Below are 21,382 nucleotides of genomic sequence, written 5' to 3'. Positions count from 1 at the left end.
GTCTGTTTCCAACTCATTTCTGAGCAAATAAAAGCAATTAGAAACTCTCTGAAGTTCAAAAGCCTCATACTGATTGTCAGAGGAAAGTAGAAATGCTTTTGAGTCTCTTTAGCAAGGACAAAAATCACATTTGACAGAAAATCACATTTGACATAAAACAACAAGTGATTATTTACTACTAAGGATAATATTTGCCCAGATATTTTGCTAGCTATGATTCTGTATATGATAAACTAAAGGATTCCTCAACAGGATGACAAAAGTAGGGCAAGGGAAAGTGAAATATAAAAGCAATTTTAAAAAGGAAGAAGAAAGAAGTCAAGGTGCTTTTTATTAACCAGGTTAGAAAAGTCCAACCTATCACCCAACACCATCTAATCAACTAAGCCATGGCACTGAGTGCCTCATCCAGTCTTTTTTTAAACACTTCCAGGCACAGTGACTCCACCACATCCCTGGGCAGCCCATTCCAATGGTCAATCACTCTTTCTGTGAAGAATTTCTTCCTGACTTTCAGCCCAAACGTCCCCTGGCACAGCTTGAGACTGTTCCCTCTTCTGTTGGTGGTTGCCTGGGAGAAGAAACCAACCCCCACCTGTCTACAACCTCCATTCAGGTAGTTGTAGACAGCAATAAGGTCTCCTCTGAGCCTCCTCTTCTCCAGGTTAAACAACCCCAGCTCTCCCAGCTGCTCCTCATAGGGCTTGTGCTCCAAACCCCTCCCCAGCTTTGTTGCCCTTCTCTGGACACATTCCAGCAACTCAACATCTTTTCTAAACTGAGGAGCCCAGAACTGGACACAGGACTCGAGGTGTGGCCTAACCAGTGCTGAGTACAGAGGCAGAATGACCTCCCTGCTCCTGCTGGCCACACTGTTCCTGATACAGGCCAGGATGCTATTGACCTTCTTGGCTAACTGGACACAATGCTGGCTCATGTTCAGCCTACTATCAACCAGTACCCCCAGGTCGCTTTCTGCCTGGCTGCTCTCCAGCCACTCTGACCCCAGCCTGTAGCACTGCATGGGGTTGTTGTGGCCAAAGTGGAGAACCTGGCACTTAGACTCATTAAATCTCATGCCCTCTGCATATCAGTCCAGCCTGTCAAGATCCCTCTGCAGAACCCTCCTACCTTCTAAGAGATCGACACCTGCCCTCTGCTTGGTGTCATCTGCAAACTTACTAAAATAGTGGACTCAATCCCCTCATCCAGATCATCAATAAAGTCATTGAATAGTATGGGGCCCAGCACTGATCCCTGGGGGACACCACTAGTGACTGACTGCCAGCTGAAAGTGACACCACCGCTCTCTGGTCCCAGCCCTCCAGCCAGTTCTTAACCCAGCTCATCTCTCATGATAAAGTACAATAAAAGACAAACTTGCTGTGCCCCTGGGCAACCTGATCAATTTGGAGGTGACCCTGCTGACTGCAGGGGGGTGTGGACAAGATGACCTTGGAGGTCCACTTCCAACCAGCTGCAATCTGTGAATCTGTGTTAACTCAGATGATGAGAACAAATTCCTCTCCTCAAAATAAAGCAATCTAAAAAGCTTCAGAAATCCATTTCACCCTATAAACAAGATTTGGAATGTTTGTTTTTCAACTAAAGAAAGAGCTTATTTTCCAGCTATGTGTTTTCTGCCTTCAGAGAAAGTAACTTTTGCACTCAAGAAAAAAACCAACAAATCAGCTTCATAAGCTGATGGGGCTCTGCAAACTGGTTCACAGCTATACAACTTGAGCTGCTCTGAGATGGACCTATTCCCCCTCCCTGAGCTTAAATTCACTCACGAGATCTTTTGACCTCCTCCATGATATACAGTTCAAAAATCACCTGATGCATTGCACAAGCAACTTGCACAGAGCTGCTTTTCATTCCACCACACAGCCAGAGAGAACAAGATGAGGAAAGCACCTCCGTGAACTTTTCTCAGTGAGGATGTTGAGCCAGGTGCTACTGAAAATGTAACATGAGCCAAGCATTTTAAAAATATTAGCTGCTTTGCACTGACCTAATGACATTTTTGTGGGCATATATGAGGATATAAAACATAGACCTGTGTGTATACATACAGGCATGGTTTTGTGTTTCTGTAAAAGGAACTTGCCATTTCAAAATCAGTCTATTTCTGCCCTTCGCTACATGAAATGTGATGTAACCTTTAAATTAACCTAATGCTGCCTTAAAGTCTAGTGTTTCATAGATTCATAGAATGGTTTGGGTTGCAAGGGACCTTAAAGATTTTTGTGCTCCACCCTCCTTGCTCTGGGCACTAGACCAGATTGCTGAAGGCCTCAACCAACCTGGCAGTGAACACTTCCAGGAAGGGGGCATCCACGACCTCCCTGGGCAACCTGTTCCAGTGTCTCCCTACCCTCACTGTCAAGAATTTCTTCCTCATCTCCAGCCCTAATTTGCCCTCCTCAAGCTTCAATCCATTCCCTCTCCTATCACTACAAGCCTTTGTAAAGAGTCCCTTCCTGACTCTTGTTGGACTCTTTCTTGTACTGGAACACAGTTCTAAGGTATCCCTGAAGCCTTCTTTTCTCCAGGTGGAACAACCCCAACTCTTCCAGCCTCTCCTCATAGGAGAGATGCTCCAGTACTCTGACCACCTCCATGGCTCTCCTCTGGACCTGTTCCAGCAGTTTTCCTTTCATTTTCCACATAAAGCTATTTTATGAGAACAGTGACACTTTTGCCTTTTGCATTCATTCCATTCCATTCCATTCCATTCCATTCCATTCCATTCCATTCCATTCCATTCCATTCCATTCCATTCCATTCCATTCCATTCCATTCATTTTGCAATCCATTACTGAAACTTCAACTGAAAAATGCAAATTGGTTGAATAGCAGTGATACCTACCTCCTGTCTAAGTGGGGCCTTTTTGTTTTCCATATAAAATATACATTGTCATGGTTGGACTCAATGATCTTATAGGTCCTTTCCAACCAAAACAATTCTAAAACACTTATCTTCTATACAGGATCATAGGATTATGTATAGAGGATAGGTATTTTAGATGCTCTCGGGTGGAACTAGATATTCTGACCGATAAAGGAATTGAAAGGTTAGGAAATAATTGGCAACATGTGGAAAAACAAAACAAAACCTCAGAAAATACGACTCAGGATCTTTCATTGTCCCTTCAAATGTGCATATTTTCCCTCCAGGCAGTGTCTCCAGAAACTTGCACAGAATTTTCCTTTTCAATAGGAAGACCAGAAGAATAGTAGGAGCATAGACTGAGGTCAAGGTATCATTAGTGAAGTGGATAATTGCTAAGGTGAATGGTGGAGATGAAGTACAGTGTGCTGACCTTTTGAAACTGGATAATTACATCTTAGAGCTAACACACACACCAGTCTATGACTAACAAGACAGACTGAGCTCTAAGAAAAACAGACACAGAAAAAGGAACACCTCCTGCTACCGTTCATTAGCAGGAAAAACTTAATGCTCTAGATTAGTTGAAGGCAATGTAACACTGCCTGAGGCTCAAAATGTTTTAATGAAGAAGATTTTCTCCTCTTCAGTCTAGAGAAGATGGAGTAGGGTGAAGGACAAGAGCTGCCTATCTGTCTGTAATGGGAGGATTGACAGTGAAAAGAAGGTCAACAAAGAAGAGAGGGAATAGTGAATATGATTTCAGATGGAAAACAAAAAATTTCCAAGCACTCCTCAGGAGTAGGGGGGAAAAAGTAGAAATATTTTTGCTGTTGTTTTAGCACAAAACTTTATTAGTTTCCCATAAAACTTGGGGAAAAGTAAGAAAGAGACTATGACCCCGAGCTTTCTAAATGAAGTATATAGAGGTGGATAGAACACAAGCACTGTGGTAAAAAGCTGTAGTTTAGATTTGATCTGATTGATAACCAGATATTGGAAGGTGCTGCCCAGGGTGGATCACCAACCCTGGATGTGCTTTAAAGTCCTTTAGATGTGGTGCTTGGGGATGTGGTTTAGGGGTGAACTTGGTAGTGTAGGGTTGATGGTTGGACCTGATGACCCCAAGGGTCTTTTCCAACCTGAATGATTGATTCTGTGACAGTGATACCAGAAACAAAAATTGACAATTTAGCTAAAAATTCTCTCAGCCATTTTATTTTTCTTTTACAAATTGGCATTTTTTAACACCAGTATTTTCTGAGAAAGTTTCTCCAAACATCTTAAATAAAAGTTTTCCATACAAGATTAGAATTAGAATTAGAATAAACTTTACTAGAATAAACCAAACCAGGTTGGAAGAGACCTTCAAGATCATCGTGTCCAACACATCAACCAATCCAACCTACCCAAACAGCTAACCCATGGCACCAAGTACCCCAGCAAGTCTCTTCCTGAACACCTCCAATGATGAAGACTCCACCACCTCCCCAGGCAGCCCATTCCAATGGGCAATCACTCTTTCTGTATAGAACTTCTTCCTAACATCCAACCTGAACCTCCCCTGGCGCAGCCTGAGACTGTGTCCTCTTGTTCTGGTACTGGCTGCCTGGGAGAAGAGACCAACCTCTGCCTGTCTACAACCTCCCTTCAGGTAGTTGTAGAGAGTGATAAGGTCACCCCTGAGTCTCCTCTTCTCCAGGCTGAGCAACCCCAGCTCCCTCAGCCTCTCCTCATAGGGCTTGTGTTCCAAACCCCTCACCAACTTTGTTGCCCTTCTCTGGACTCGTTGCAGCAAGTCAACCTCCTTCCTAAACTGAGGGGCCCAGAACTGGACACAGGACTCGAGGTGTGGCCTAACCAGTGCAGTATACAGGGGCAGAATGACCTCCCTGCTCCTGCTGGCCACACTGTTCCTGATGCAGACCAGGATGCCATTGGCCCTCTTGGCTGCCTGGGCACACTGCAGGCTCATGTTCAGCCTACCATCGACCAGTACCCCCAGGTCCCTCTCTGCCTGGCTGCTCTCCAGCCACTCTGACCCCAGCCTGTAGCACTGCATGGGGTTGTTGTGGCCGATGTGCAGAACCCGGCACTTGGATGTGTTAAATCTCATGCCATTGGATACTTCATGCAAGGCCTGTTCCACAGCAGAACTGATTGGAAACAGAAGACACTCATTTATTTATGTACAAGCTGAACCTTATTCAACCATAGCCAAATCATGTACTTCTATCTATCTTCAAACTAACATTCTACAGGCAAGTCCAACATGGCCTTAAGACTTGTGACCCAGAGAGGCAAGAATTTTTATTTAAACTAATAAAACAAGCTTCTGGCAGCCTCAAATATGTGGAAAACATCTGTTTCAGCTTGCACAAATCAGAAATGAAAACTTAAAATCAGTGTGCTTTCTCTTTGTGCTTTCAATGACTGCACAGTGCTTTATGGGTTTTAAAGTAGGACGGATGAATGCACATTCCCAAGAATCTTGATATCCTCACTATATCATGCATGAAGGTCATTTACACTCAGCTAACTCTAAAAATTATTCTACAAACTTAAAGCAAGAGACACACTTAACTGCAAGTTTAACAAGCCATGGATTAATGATGAATTAAGGATCATGTCACCCTCCTACAAATTAAAACCTGTTGGAATAGCTATAAGGTTTCATAAAGAAATTAGTGAACTTGACTCCTCCTGCAGTTACAAAACTCAGCAGAAAAAAGCTCTTTGATTTTGAGCAAATGTTCCTTTTCTGTAACTCAGACAGTAACATAGCCTCTCAAAACCAGTAATATCCAAAGATCTTTTCAAAGCCAAAGTCAACAGCTCAACAGTTGTGCAATCACCTTCCAAGTTATTGCACACTGGCAAGAAACTCAAGGACAGAGAATGTGACCTGGAAGTCCTAGTGGACAGTAAGTTACCCATGGGATAGCAATGTGCCCTTGTGACCAAGAAGGCCAATGGGATACTGGGGTGCATTAATGAAATGTATCCAGAAGCTCTAGGGAGGTTCTCTGCCACCTCTACTCTACCCTGGTGAGACCACACCTGCAATACTGTGACCAGTTTTGGGGTCTCCAATTCAAAAGCAACAGAGATCTGCTGGAAAGAGTGCAACAGAGAGCTACAAGGATGATTCAGGGACTTGAACTTCACTGCTATGAGGAAAGACTGAGAGACCTGGGCCTGTTTAGGCTGGAGAAGAGAAGGCTGAGAGGCGATCTGATCAATGTCTCTAAATATCTGAGGGGTGTGTGTCAAGATGAAGGTGCCAGGCTCTTTGTGGTGGTGCCCAGCGATAGCACAAGGAACAAGCAGGAACACAGGAAGTTTCACCTCAACGTGAGAAGAAACTTCTTTGGTGTGAGGATTGTGGAGCCCTGGAGCAGGCTGCCCAGAGAGGTTGTGGAGTCTCCTTCTCTGGAGACTTTCCAACCCCAGCTGGATGTGTTCCTGTGTGCCCTACCCTAGGTGACCCTGCTCTGGCAGAGGGCTTGGACTGGATGATCTCTAGAGGTCTGTTCCAACCCCACACTTACCCTGTGTGACTGCAGACAGTTCTGCAATGATTATTTACATTGTATGTGACCATTTCTAGAATTCTTTTCCTTTTTTTATCTAAAAGAAGTAATCAGACTCTCAGAACCCATAGCACTCTTTCCATGGTAAAGGGAAGACAAATGTTGGCTACCTTTTTATTTGACAAGTACTTCAGTACTCAACATAGTTGTTTTTTTTTCTTATTGTGAGTAACTCTGCCAAGAACACCATTTAGTCCATTGGAAACTACACTGAAAGCATGATAAATGTTATTGTGCTTGACAATATCTTAAGATGCCAAGCCCCACAACAAACTGAACTTCTTAATGAGTGCTTATATCCATAACAATGCATGTATCTGAGAACCAGCATGTTTCATAATCAAATATTTCTTCCTGCTGGTTCTACTCAAATGCTGAAGTCTGCTGCAAGCTGATATCATTGCACTGTGTTGACATTAGAAGAAAAGTTGCTGATTTACTGGCATTTGTTTTCTTCTTCCCCCATCTGCACACAGAGAAAAACCCTTTTGTGCGCATGATTAATTTACCACAAGTGATTTATTCAGGAATATAAGTTACTCATATTCACATAAAAAACCTCCCCAAAACCTTGAAGGCTAAAACTTTACAACAACAACAACCAACATCAACAACAACAAAACAAAAAACACAACCAAAAAAAACATAACCCCCCAAAAAAAAAGCAAAGAGGCAGAAAAGGAAAATGCTGGGAGTGAGGTAAAGAAAATTGCCCTTGAGCTCATAGATCTTTCTTTCCACATTGATGCTAGCGTTGCTTTCATCAGATTCTTTTAAGGTGAAGCTGATGTGGGCTGATCTTTTCAGTAATAAATAAATAGGCTCTCTAATCTCACAGAAAGAAAGAATTCACATTTGGTTAATGTCTTGGAGAATGCTACTGGAAATTTGTAAGGCACACATGTAACTAAAACTCTCTGAACTCCACAAGCCATCGTTCTCCTAGAGAGTGAGAACTTCAATGTGCTAACAAGTGCATAGCTGCACTTGGAAAGGCTGAATCTTTAATCTAGGGAATAAACAAGTAAAAACATATTACCTAACAATCAACTGATCTAGGAAATGTATCTGAAATATCATTCTTCAAACAAAATTCAAAATAAATCACACCTTAATCTTTATGTCTCACTACCAAGGATGGGAAAATGTAAGCTTGTGACATTCACACCCAGTGGTGGATTGTTTTGGTTGCGTTCCATCCAGCAGCAGGCTTTTCTCCCTTGTGATTGGATTATGACAGAGCACAGCAGGAGTGACAATGGTAATAGATTACACAAACTGTGTTAAAAAACGCTAAGAGAATGGCAAAGATTGTTTTAGGCATAGGGATTATAGCAATTATTTCTCCTAATTTAATTTGAAATCTCAAAGGGCAGCCTGTTTGGAACGTTTGTAACCGAAAAGATCTGAAGAAAAATGTGAGCTTTCATCCCTTAATTTGCCTCAGTGACATTTTAGCTTTATGGAATAGTAACAATAAAAAAATAACAAATAATAATAAAAAGAGAGACGGCTTACTAGTTCCCCAGAGTGCTTAACTGCTCAATATTAGACGTTTGGGGATAGATTTCAAAAGAAGGTTTAATAGGTCTCTGCTGAGAAACTTTTCTTTTTGTTTGCTTTTAAATATCCCTTTCAAACCTTTTATTAAACTCTGCTTATTTCCCTTTTCATCTAAGTATTCTTGCATTACTAAAATGCCCAGATTAAGAGTTAATTTACTTGTGTTACTACTGCTCTTATCAAGGTGAGGGGCCTGGAGGTGCATGTGGCTTCCTGCTTTTGTTTTGTGTTCCTCCTTGCACTACTGAAGTTGCCCAAATTAGGAGTCTTGATGATCTGAAGTTAGTGTACTTGTGTTACTAATGCTCTTATCAGGGAAAGGGCCCTGGAGGTGCATGTGGCTTCTTGCTTTTGTTTTTTTGTTCCTCCTTGCATTCCTGAAGTTGCCCAGATTGAGAGGTTGATGACCTGCAGTTAGTTTACTTGTGTTACTACTGCTCTTATCAAGGAGAGGGGTCTGGAGCCTTGTGTGGCTTCTGGGTTTTGTTGTTTGTTCCTCCCCAAACCTAACACAACAAACTTCTTCCCAAAATGAGGAATGCAGGATAGCCCTTTAGAGAACTGAGCCTAACTAATGTAAATCTTTTCCAGCACCAAGATAAAGAACAGATTTGCCAGTTTAGAATCATAGAATTGTTAGGGTTGGGAGGGACCTCAAGGATCATCTCGTTACAACCCCCCTGCCATGGGCAGGGACACCTCACACTAGATCAGGTTGCTCACATTCACATCCAGCCTGGCCTCATCCAGGGATGAGGCTTCCACCACCTCCCTGGGCAACCTGTTGCGGTGTCTCGCCACTCTCATGGGGAAGAACTTTTGCCTAACATCCAATCTGAACCTACCCACCTCTATTTTTCCTCCATTCCCCCTCATCCTGACACCCTAAAAAGTTTGCATGCTTGTGAATAGAAATGCATATACAGACTGTATTAGAGACAAAAATAAGCTCATATTCTATTGAAAAGGATGACTGATTAACATAATTTTTATAACCTTAACTCTCAGAACGATGATAATTCATCTAAAACTTACTAAAATAAATGAAAATTTGGATATTTTTACAGATAAACAGCATACCAATTTAATTGCAGTTCAGACTAAAAGTCTGCTTCATTTTACTTCAAGTAGCTATCTATTGCTGTGTGTTTAGTAATGCTGTAAGTTACTGTTAGTAACCAGAATAAGGCACGAGCCTTTCTAATAAGCACTCTAAAAAGAAGATAATAAGCATTACACAAAAAAGTACAGGGATTTGTCACAAGAAGATGGCTGTAGAAATGTAGACAAGACCTGAAAAGGAAAGAAAAAAGTGCAGTGGATAATATCTCTTCTGTATTTTTATTTGCTTTTCAAGATTTACTTGCCATACAGAAGGTCAATACCTATCTTCTATCCAACCAGTTTCTTAGACAACCTTCCATCCTGTCTTTATTTTGCTGGCTTGAGCCTAATACATAGAAAGAGATCTCACCTGGAGTACTGTGTCCTGCTCGGGAACCCCCAACACAAGACAGACAAGGACCTGCTGGAGTAGGTCCAAAGGAGGGCCACAAAGATCATCCTCTGAGCATCTCTCCTATGAAGACAGGCTGAAAGAGAGTTAGGGCTATACGGCCTGGAGGAGAGGAGGCTCCAGGGAGATCTTATAGCTACATCTCAATACCTGAAGGGGATCTACAGTAAGGCTGGGGAAGGACTGCTTACAAGAGCTTCTAGTGATAGGATGAGGGACAACGGTTTGAAACTGGAGTGGGGCAGATTTACGTTGGACATCAGTAGGAAGTTCTTCACAATGAAAGTGATGGAATATTGGGATGGGCTGCCCAGAGATGTGGTTGAGGCCCTGTCTCTGGAGGCAATCAAGATCAGACTTGCTGTGGCCCTGGGCAGCCTGATCTAATTTGAGGTGTCCCTGCTGGTTGGGGTCCCTTTGAGGGTCCCTTCCAACCCGATGCAACCTGTGAATCTGTGACTCTGTGAACTGTAAGAAAAGAGTTGGGTTTGAGAAGCAATTAAATAAGATAATTTTTACAGCACAGCCTGTAGAAATCATTCTACCATTTTCACAGGATCACACAGGATCACAGGATGTTAGGGGTTGGAAGGGATCACTTGAGATCACTGAGTCCAACCCCTCTGCCAGAGCAGGACCATAGAATCTAGCATAGGTCACAGGAATGCATCCAGTTGGGTCTTGAAAGTCTCCAGAGAAGGAGACTCCACAACCTCGCTGGGCAGCCTGTTCCAGTGCTCTGTGACCCTTACAGTGAAGAAGCTCCTCCCCATGTTGAGGTGAAACCTCCTGCACTGTAGTTTATATCCATGACTTCTATTTCATATGAATCAGATCTACATTAGCAGTCTTGGTCATGTGAAGTTACAAAGCTCCTGCAGAATCATCTGGCACAGGTTTTAATCACCCGTTACCACATAGTTTAAATCAGGAACTGATCTGAACTTCATTGCCATCAGCACATTTCTCCTTGACTTCAGGCTATAACTCATGCTGTTGTTAGAAGCAATATACAGCACTATGATGATGTAAACAAGGAATGTTTGGTGCTTCTATCAGAAAAGAACAAACCAAAACCACAAACCACTCATTAATTTTTCCTAAGGTTGAATCCTTTGCTTGAAAGTAATCTGAATATGCAGTGCTTCAACACTTACTTCAGTGACAGACAGTTCTCTGTATGCATGAAGGCCAAAGAGGAAAATTCCTATTACACATTAAACAGGAAAAAGAAAGTGGGGAAAATAAAAGAAAAGGGGGAGAGCCATGGCTGGTTGGTTGCCTTCCTTTCCTACCTTCCTTGAAAGCAATACTTCTTTGTTGTAGAAACAACGCAGCTATTTGCTATAGCTGAGCCAGAAAGAAAAGCAGATGTCAGCAGTAATCTGACTTTTTATTCTACACACATAAGTTAGGAGGCAAAATTGCTTAACCATCCTGAAAGTGGAATGAATATAACTATATCCTAGATGACAGGCATGAAGCTACATTAATTCCACCATTAAATGTTGAGGTACCTTCTTTATTCCACAGAAAATGACAAGCTCCTTGTAAAACTTCATTCCAGTTTCTCATATGTTTTAACCCTTCAAAGGCATGCAGAGAGAAATAAAAATTACCTAGTCCATTTACTGCCAACTTGGAACTCTATAGACTACTACACAGGAATGGATTTCACAAGGCTTCAATGGTTGGATAGCTTTGTGACTCAACATAAGAAGCGATTCCTAACAGTTCTGCTGAGTCTGCAATGGAAAGTGTTCATGAGTATGGAGGTGTTAGGTCCTAGATAAATAAGGTACCGCTGGCACATTCCTTACTGACATCAACACAAGAGCTTGCAAAGTGACAGAGGTAGTTTGCATGGAAGCAAAATAAAATAAAAATATTCAAGGCATAGGAATTTCTCATTTGTTTGGGGTTTATTTTCAAGAAAATAAAGCCTTTGCTTTTCCTCTTTTATTTTAGTTTTTTTTTTAAGCAGTAAGACCAAGTATTTGCCATATCTTAAAGAAAAAGACAAAAAAAAGGCATTTTATTTTTCAAAACCTATCAAAGAGAGGGGTGTGGTGGGTTAATGCCCTTGTCTGAAAACAAAAGAACAAAGCAGGGTAGAGGGCTTGCGGGTACTTTACCCTCCCTGCAGGGCGTTTCCCCCTGGGAAAGCTGAGTCTGTTCCACTCCCCCCTCCCTGCCCAGCCAGGGTATAAAAAGCAGGACATCATAGCTGTTGGATCTCCTTTTGGCTCCTGCCTCTGCTGGATGAGAGCTACTGCAGCTGCCCTCCTGCTCCTCAGCCACGAGGCCAGACCTGATCCTTTTCCCTGCTGCCTCCACGCCTCCTCAGAGAAAGACTGGTTTTGTATTATTCTTTTCTGTGCCCCTCCCATCCATTCTTGTTCCTTGCCCTTGTGAACTTTTTCCTGTTATTGTCATATATATATAGTTTAAAGAAAAATTCTTTGCCTCTTTACTTCCAAGCCGACTCCAGATTGTTGTTTAGTGGATTTGCTCCCTACCCCTTTTTTTTCTTTCCCTCTCTGTTTGGAGGGAGGAGGTGGGGGGGTGGGAGTGGGGAAGAGATTGTCAGCTTTTTCCCCATTTGGCTTTTAACTCCCCGTTAAGGCTCAAACCACTACAGAGGGGTTGGAGCACCTCTGCTATGAGGACTGGTTAAGGGAGATGGGGCTATTCAGCCTCCAGAAGGCTCCAGGCAGATCTAAGAGCTGCCTTCCAGTACCTGAAGGGGGCTACAAGGAGTCTGCAGAGGGACTGCTCCCAAAGGCCAGTGGCCTGCAGGGACAGGACAAGGGGCAGCAGTTTGACATGAGAGCAGAGCAGATTTAGATTGGATGTTAGGAATAAGTTCTGCACCATGAGGGTGGTGGAACATTGCAAGTGGAAGACCACTCTAAAGTCTCCCTGGAACCTTCTCTTCTTCAGGTTGAACAAGCCTAGCTCTCTCAGCCTGTCTTTGTAGCACAGATGCTTCAGTCCTCTGATCATTTCTGTAGAATTCCCCTGGACCACTTTTTATTTTGTTATTCTTATTTTCATTAGAACTTTTCTAGCGTTCTTTTCAAACTCCTAAATCTTACTTTTCCCTCTTTCTCTTCCCTTTGGAAAAGGAGAGGGTTTACTAGGCAGTATCTATCACTTGTCTAGTGGACAGCCCAGTCCTATTCCTTGACAAATATTCCCTTTTATGTTTCTTCTAAACATATTTCCTCACAGTATAAGTTTTCATTGCTCAGTTTTAACAGAATGTCCTTAAATACTAAAAATTCTAGTGTTAGTTTGTATTTTTATTGCCAAACATCTATGGAAGACCCAGGAAATATTGCACATACAACTCAATACTCTTTAAACATCTTGTTAAAAGCCAATACAAGAGGGATGTGGAGGTGCTGGAACGTGTCCAGAGAAGGGCCACAAGGATGATCAGAGGGCTGGAGCACCTCTCCTATGAGGACAGACTGAAGGAGTTGGGGCTGTTTAGTCTGCAGAAGAGAAGGCTCCGAGGTGACTTAATTGTGGCCTTCCAGTATCTGAAGGGGGCCTACAGGAAGGCTGGGGAAGGACTTTTCAGGATCTCAGGTAGTGGTAGGACTAGGGGGAATGGAATGAAGCTGGAGGTGGGGAGATTCAGGCTGGATGTGAGGAGGAAGTTCTTCACCATGAGAGTGGTGAAAGCCTGGAATGGGTTGTCCAGGGAGGTGGTTGAGGCCCCATCCCTGGAGGTGTTTAAGCCCAGGCTGGATGAAGCTGTGGCCAGCCTGATCTAGTGTGGGGTGCCCCTGCCTATGGCAGGGGGGTTGGAACTAGATGATCCTTGTGGTCCCTTCCAACCCTGAATGATACTATGATACTATGATACATTATGGGGAAAAAGAAAAGTCAATGAAACAACAGATTTTTATTATTTTTATTCAAATTACATTTGTAGGAAAAAAGGGAATCAAATGGAACCCTGACTTTATGCACCATCACAAATTATACTTTGTGTTGGACAGTGAAAGCATTCACATTAGGTACCAAATTTCTGGAGACAACACTAAATATGAACTGGCGCCTGATTGATGAAAATAGTGGAAAGGACAGTTAGGGCTCTACAAAAATACTTGCCAAAGCAGCACACCAGAATTCATTTCTTACTCTCAAACTGCCTGTAAGCTGTTGTAATTTAGGCAGGAAAAAGAAATGTGCATGTCTCAAGTAATTTTTGAAGTACTTTTATCAATCCACAAGTTAGCTATGTGGTAACATCACCATCCCATCTCACTCAAGTCTGAAAATCACACCGATCACACCAAGAGAAGAAGGATTGAGCACCGTAAGGAAAGCTCCAAATTCTAGATGTAGTGTGAATATAAGGAAATTTTTACCACAGGAAAATTAACTGCACTGAGCTTCCACTCTGTAAAGTCATCTGAGCTCTCAAATAATTCAGATGTGGCTTTCAGAAAGATGTTTTAAAACTCAGCCTTGAGGATTCTACTGTCAAACAATAAAGACTCCTTCAGCACACTAAAACAGACTACAGGCCATTCAGAAGTACATAAAATCATCACAAATCTAATTTGGGGGAATCATTTCATTCCTATGCAGTATTTCTCTTTATCTTAGGTGAGCATTAGTCAGAACAATTCACGGTAGCCAGTATAGCCATAAAAGCTACTGGTTTATATCTGACAATTATTATGTTTTCTGCAGGATTCAGAAGACAACCAGAAGAAACTCTGGGAGCCAAGCAAAGAGTATGAGCAGAACTGATGGTCTAAATTTCCTGTAAGATTAGCAGAGCATCACTGTTTCTGATTCATGTATATACTAAATGAATGAAAATAGCAATTACAGCTAAGCAGCTCTGCAGTATCTTCATACTTTAAAGTAATTTCAGCATAAAGATTTATCTCTGCAAAGGTGGAAATAATGCAGAATCTTTAACAACCTGAGTCTCCCAAAAGCCTGTGCCTCTTTAAGCAGTATTTAAGTGCCTGAGAGCAGAAGACCCTCTCTACCTAAACAAGTTTCATATGCTGCTATGTATCAGTTCTCAAAAAAATAAAGATGAAAAGACATCTAAATTTGATCCTGCTTTGGCAGGGGAGTTGAACTCTGAAAGTCCCTTCCAGTCCCTAACATTCTGTGATTCTGTGAAATGATACAGTGTGAACGCTCCCAGTTTTATTTCTAAAGCTTTGGAAGAAACTACATTGAACTAAGATCACTGAGAAATAAAAATAAACTATTTAAAAATTAAAAGGGACATTGTTAAGTATTACATCTATAAAATGGGAAAAAAAAATAATTTAAAAAAAAAATCAATGTTTCTCTTAGCCAGAACATTTGAGCTCCAAACTGGGGGTGCTGATCGACAGCCGCCTGAATATGAGCCAGCAGTGTGCCCAGGTGGCCAAGAGGGCCAATGGCATCCTGGCCTGCATTAGGAATAGTGTGGCCAGCAGGAGCAGGGAAGTCATTGTGCCCCTGGACTCTGCATTGGTTAGGCCACACCTTGAGTCCTGTGTCCAGTTCTGGGCCCCTCAGTTTAAGAAGGACATCGAAACACTTGAACGTGTCCAGAGAAGGGCAACAAGGCTGGGGAGAGGCCTTGAACACAAGCCCTATGAGGAGAGGCTGAGGGAGCTGGGATTGTTTAGCCTGGAGAAGAGGAGGCTCAGGGGAGACCTCATTGTCCTCTACAACTACCTGAAAGGTGGTTGTAGCCAGGAAGGGGTTGATCTCTTCTCCCAGGCAACCAGCACCAGAACAAGGGGACACAGTCTCAAGCTGTACCAGGGGAGGTTTAGACTCGAGGTGAGGAGGAAGTTCTTCACCGAGCGAGTCATTCGTGATTGGAATGGGCTGCCCAGGGAGGTGGTGGAGTCACCATCCCTGGAGGCGTTCAAGAGGGGATTGGACGTGGCACTTGGTGCCATGGTCTAGTCATGGGGTCTGTGTTGATAGTTTGGACTCGATGATCCTCGAGGTCCTTTCCAACCTAAGTTATACTGTGATACTGTGATACTGTAACTTAGATGTTTAAACAAATTTAAACCAATTGTTCTGCTTTATCAACTCCTGTTAAAATCACAGAATTGTCAGGGTTGGAAGGGACCTCAAGGATCACCTAGTTCCAACCCCCCCTGCCATGGACAGAGACATTTTCCACTAGTTCAAGCTGCCCAGAGCCACATCCAGCCTGTCCTCAAAAACTTCCAGGGATGGAGTTCCACCACCTCTTTGGACAACCTGTTCCAGTGTCTCACCACCCTCATGGTGAAGAACTTCTTCACCATAAAGAGATCTGCTGTTTCCAAAAAAATAAATATTGGCTCTTCATCACACTTTTTTTTTTTTCTTTAACACATATTTTTTCAAGTGAATTTCAATTGATATCTCCAGAAGCCTCACTCACTTCAGTGGAGTTTCCTCCACCTGGGAAGTGACAGGTAGGGACCTGTTAATTGTTCTCTTGAAGAAAGCAGTGCACCTAAGTCAGAGTACATAGGTTGCCACAATACAGTGTCAAAAGCCTACATACTGTGAGAGACAAAACCTACACACCTTTGTTTTAAAAGATGTTTAAAGATATTTCTTTGTCTGTAATGCAAAATCAACACCTCTGGTGACGTGCCTCCCCACCCCCTCCAAAAAAAAAACACCCCAAACCAACCCCAAAACAAAAACAACAACAAAAAAACCAACCCAAAAAAACCAAACCCTAGAAAAACCCCAACAGCAGGAATGTCTCTGCTTAAGACATGAAAAAGGTTAGTTTAGCCTGCAGTCCTTTTCATCTAAGGACACTTCCGTTGATACTAATGTTCCAATAGGCTTTGGGTACCAATTAGCACAATTTTTACCTCATATCCCACAAACTGGGATATAAATCTCCCTCATTAATCACTCACACGCTAGACAATGTAGAGGAAGGCCGCATTCTGGACTTCAGCTAGCAGAAAATCGTTTTAAACAACACAGAAGTCACTGCCTGTAGTGGCATTCGTAAGTCTGCAGCGCACACCAGTGGCACACAGCAGTATGTGCACGTTCCCACTGCTTTCAGTGGAATGTAAAATCACTTTGTGATCTTTCATTCCATTAATTCCATCTTATTTACCTTTTAAACCATCAGAAAAATTTGTCTTTCAGAAATAATAATGAGAGATACAAACTATTGAGGAAAACCTGCAAGAGTCTAGACAGGAATGTTTTACTCTGCATGTTATAAAATTGAATAAGTAATTTCAAACCTTAAAACTTTGACAGCCTTGCTAACTATGGTTCTGTGCTTGCGAACATTAGGGCAACACAGCAAGGAAAAGCTCTGTTTTATGAAGAGCCTAAAGTTCAAAGATAATTTTTTTGTGTCTTTCATACTGTAAGTTTAGTTAATTGTTCTGTAAACTAAGCTGTACCTGGCAAAATTGGATAACCATTTCCAAAGGTATTCAGCTAGCAAGATCACAGGATGTTAGGGGTGGGAAAGGGCCCCTGGAGTCTTCCAGCCCACAACCCCCCTGCAAGAGCAGGACCATAAAATCTAATGCAGGTTGCACAGGAATGCATCCAGATGGGTCTTGAAAGTCTCCAGAGACGGAGACTCCACAATCTCTCTGGGGAGCCTGTTCCAGTGCTTGGTGACCTTTACAATGAAGAAGTTCTTCCTCATGTTGAGGTGGAAATTCCTGTGCTGTAGTTTCCATCTATTGCCCCTTGTCCTATCACAGGACATTAGTGAGCAGAGACTGTCCCTGTCTTGTCCTTACACACAGCCCTGATATATATAGAGACATTGACTAGATCCCCTCTCAGTCTTCTACTCTCCAAACTAAACAGCACCATGCCTCTCAGTCTCTCAGCCTTTCCTCAACAGGCTTTTGTGTTCTTCAGAGAACTTAAAGATTCCTGTTTGTTTTTTTTTTCCCCTACAAACATTGCTTTAAAACCCAAACATATCTAATGCCCACACCCTTTATTCATCCAATGCTTTCACAGTCTTGATTTTTGCCCTCCCGTGGGTTCTTGTGCAAACATAATGACAATGCAGGGATAATTTTGTTGCTGATCCACTGCCTCACCCTTCTTAAGAACAACAAAGTGGTTTAGGGTTGTTAAGAGGTTATTTGTCATATACATGAAAAGCAAGGTATAGGAAATACTAATTGATTTAGTATCCCTATAAGAGCTGCAAGCTCATCTAAAAGTAGGACTGAAGCTTATTGACTAAACAGTACATACAAAATGGTTTTGGCAGCTATGATATGTTGACATTTAAATATCACATTATGAATTTGCTACACAGTATTCAGCTCATAACTAGGTCTCTCCAAAGGACCCAAATATATCTAATGGTCTCTGATAGCACTGTTAGGTCACAAATTCACAGTAATTTGGAAGATAGGCTCCTGATAATACATTTTCCTGTAATAAAGACAAAGTTTAAGGAAGGGACACTCTACTTACAGTCTTCCCTTCTCCCTGGAAAAATATTTGGCAGACATTCATTAGCTCCTAAACAAAGCCAGGATGCAATTTTCACTGTCCAGTCAGCCAAGTAAAATTTAAACCCTTCTCTGGAGTCAGGAGGCAATCTTTAAGAAAACTGGTAAATAGGACTTGGTTTCAAACTGTTTTAAAGAAAGAATACTTGAAATCAAGAAAAGGCCAGAGAAAGCCAAATGAAGGAGGACTTCTGAGCATCCTTAGATAAACAGATAAAATCATGTGCAGTAAAAAACAGATGACATTGGACTGATTGCTGTGAAGCATGCTCAAGATTTTAATAATAAACTGCTAGTGTTAATCTTAAGAACTTGTCAGTTTCAATGATAAATGTAACTTCCTAGAATCACAGAATTGTCAGGGTTGGAAGGGACCTCAAGGATCATCTAGTTCTAACTCTGCTACCATGAGCAAGAACACTTTCCACTAGATCAAGTTGCTCAGAGCCACATCCAGCTTGGCCTTAAAAACCTCCAGGGATGAGGCTTCCACCACCTCCCTGGGCAACCTGTTCCAGTGTCTCACCACCCTCATGGTGAAGAACTTCTTCCTAATGTCTAATCTAACTCTCCCCTCCTCTAGCTTGGATGCATTCCTTCTGATCCTATCACTACCTAACACTGTAAAAAGTCCCTCACCAGCTTTCTTGTAGACCCCCTTAACATACTGGAAGGACACAATAAGGTCTCCTTGGAGCCTTCTCTTCTCCAGACTGAACAGCCCTAACTCTCTCAGACTGTCTTCTGTTGTATCTGCTAAAATTGTCTAATTTAGGACCCTAAACCAGGGCAAAAGCAATGCTGCAAAGCTACAGATAATGCTTGCAGTAGCTACAAACATAAATTGACACTTTATTACATTTCTTTTTAGTTAACTCAATAGAAAATTTATTTACAGTTTCCAAATTGATGCACAATGCACGATTTTTAGAGACGATTATCAAGGTCATTGAGGCTTTCCGTGGTTAGTTTGTCCCAAAGTGAGTGAATGCACATCTTTTAACAAAAAGTAAATAGTTACTGAGAGCAGTAATACCCAAATCTTTGGAGCTGTAAGGCTTCTAACATTGCACAGCATCTTTCTGACTTCCAAAAGTGCAAGTGTAGAGTCTTGCACCTAGGAAAGAACAACCTCATGTATCAGTTTAGGTTGGGGACTGACCTGTTGGAGAGCAGCAAAGGGAAAAAGGACCTGGGGGTCCTATAGATGGAAGGTTGACCATGAGCCTGCAATGTGCTCTTGTGGCCAAAAAGGCCAATGACATTCTAGGGTGGATTAGAAGGGGTATAGTTAGTAAGTCAAGAGAGGTTCTCCTTCCCCTCTACTCTCCCTTGATGAGGCTGGTCTAGGTGATCTTGAAGGTCTCTTCCAACCAAAGATATTCTGTGGTCTGTCTATATTTAGTTCTATAGACACATATTTTGAGTTTTGTTGAATTCAAGAGGTCATCATCTCATTGTTTGGAAATCTAAATCCTAAAAGCTGCAACACAAACACAAGCCTACCTGGACCCTGAACATGGCTTGCTGTACATCAGGGCACCCACCTGACCATAGATGGAGACAGTGCACCAGCACCTGCCTCCTCTGGCCAGTCCCTTCCTGTGAGGTGGTGGGGCCGCCCTTGTGCTTTCCTTACTGCTCCCCAGCACTGGTGATGCTATGGCAGCATGCTGTGGTTGCATCAAGCAGGGCTGATCTCTGCACACCCTCAGCATATCCCTCCCCACAAGGCTATGGGGATAAATAGTTGATAAATGGTTGATTTATCACATTTCTAAAGCCTACTTAGATTTTACTCTTAGTTACAACACAGGAAATAAGAAGGTTCTGTTGTGTTCCTTACTCCATGTGATAGCCATGTAAGACTTGCATACCTGCTTCAGGCTTTCCAGCTTGGTTTGTCTCAGCTCTTCATATTTCCATTTCCAAAGAAATAATTCATTTTCTGTCTTTTCCATTTCTTGTTCCAGAAATGCATTCATTCTGAAAGAGTATTTTAAAAGTCAGGATTACATCTTGTTTGGTTTTGTTTTTTTTTAGTGGACACCAAACTAGTTCTAATTATTCTTTTCATAGCTTGAGCTATATTTTGCTGCCTTTGTAATCTGTATGTGTAATCTGTATCTGGGTTTTATTACAGAATCACAGAATGATGAAGGTTGGAAAGGGCCTTGGGAAGGGTGAAAGAATGGTAAGGGTTGGAAGGGACTTGCTAGAGCAGGTTCACCTAGAGCAGGTTGCACAGGTTCAGGTCAAGGTGGGTTTTCAGTCTCTCCAGAGAAGCAGACTCTACAATATCTCTGGGCACCTTGTTCAAGTGCTCTGTCACCCTCAGAGTCAAAAAAGCTTCTCCTCATGTTCAGATGGAACTTCCTGTGTTCTAATTAATGCCCATTGTCCCTTGTCCTTGGCTAGGCACCACCTGTTCCCATCCTCTTGACACCCACCCTTTTGGGACTGGTAAGCATTGATAAGATCTGCATTCAGTCCTCTCCAGGATACAGTCACAGGTTTCCCAGTCTTTTCATGCAAGAGAAATTCTCCAGTCCCCTCATCATCTTTTCAGTCCTCTTCTGGACTCTTTCAAGTAGTTCCTTGTCTCTTGAACTGGGGAGCCCAGAGCGGGACACAATACTCCAAAGGTGACCTCACTAGAGCAGATTAAAGGGGGAATAGAACCTCTCTTGACCTGCTGGTCACACTCTTCGTAATTTATCCCAGGATATCATTGACCATCTTGGCCACAAGGGCACTCTGATGGCTTATGGTGACCTTCTTGTCCATCAGGACTCCCAGGCGGATATTGAAATCTCCGTTATCAATTATTCCAGGAGATTTACCACAAATAATAGCCACACTAGTTGTTTTCTGTTCTGAGGCTTATGGAATTTGTCAGTCTTTTTACTCAAGATACTATTGCCAGGCTGACTATAATTGCATCCTGGGAATATGTACTTTAAAATTCATCTCCCACAACAGCACTATTAACTTTTAAGGAATTAAAGCTAAGTGTATTGATCAGATTTGTCTGGGGTATTTCTATGCAGCACATTGCAGGCTTGCACAGAGATACACAGAATTACACAGAATGGTTAACATTGCAGGGACTTCTGGAGGCCATCTGATCCAAATCCCCTGCTTAAGCAGGGTCACCTGGAGCTGGTTGCTCAAGACAATGTCCAGATGCTTTTTGAATGTGTCCAAAGATGCAGACACAGCAACTTCGTCCTAACCACAGGAAAGATATGGATCTGTTGGAGTGGGTCCAGAGGAGGGCCACAAAGCTGATCTGGGTGGTTGAGGA

The 21,382-nt window shown here is 42.4% G+C and overlaps 1 protein-coding gene across 3 annotated transcripts in view; it reads right to left on the bottom strand.

Moving 5' to 3' along the window:
* The window catches only part of CCDC102B (coiled-coil domain containing 102B), a 152,579-nt gene that overhangs the window by 111,023 nt on the left and 20,174 nt on the right, over positions 1-21,382 (bottom strand). For all 3 annotated transcript variants that reach the window (XM_068147755.1, XM_068147756.1, XM_068147757.1), the window contains exon 4: positions 19,953-20,061. In XM_068147755.1, coding sequence (XP_068003856.1) covers positions 19,953-20,061 — 109 coding nt within the window. The remainder of the gene's footprint in view (positions 1-19,952; positions 20,062-21,382) is intronic.

This window comes from Melanerpes formicivorus, unplaced genomic scaffold (assembly GCF_026170545.1).
Source record: "Melanerpes formicivorus ecotype bairdi unplaced genomic scaffold, bMelFor1.0.p_v2 SCAF_15, whole genome shotgun sequence".
Lineage (NCBI taxonomy): Eukaryota > Metazoa > Chordata > Aves > Piciformes > Picidae > Melanerpes > Melanerpes formicivorus.
This window is presented reverse-complemented; position numbering and strand designations above follow the sequence as displayed.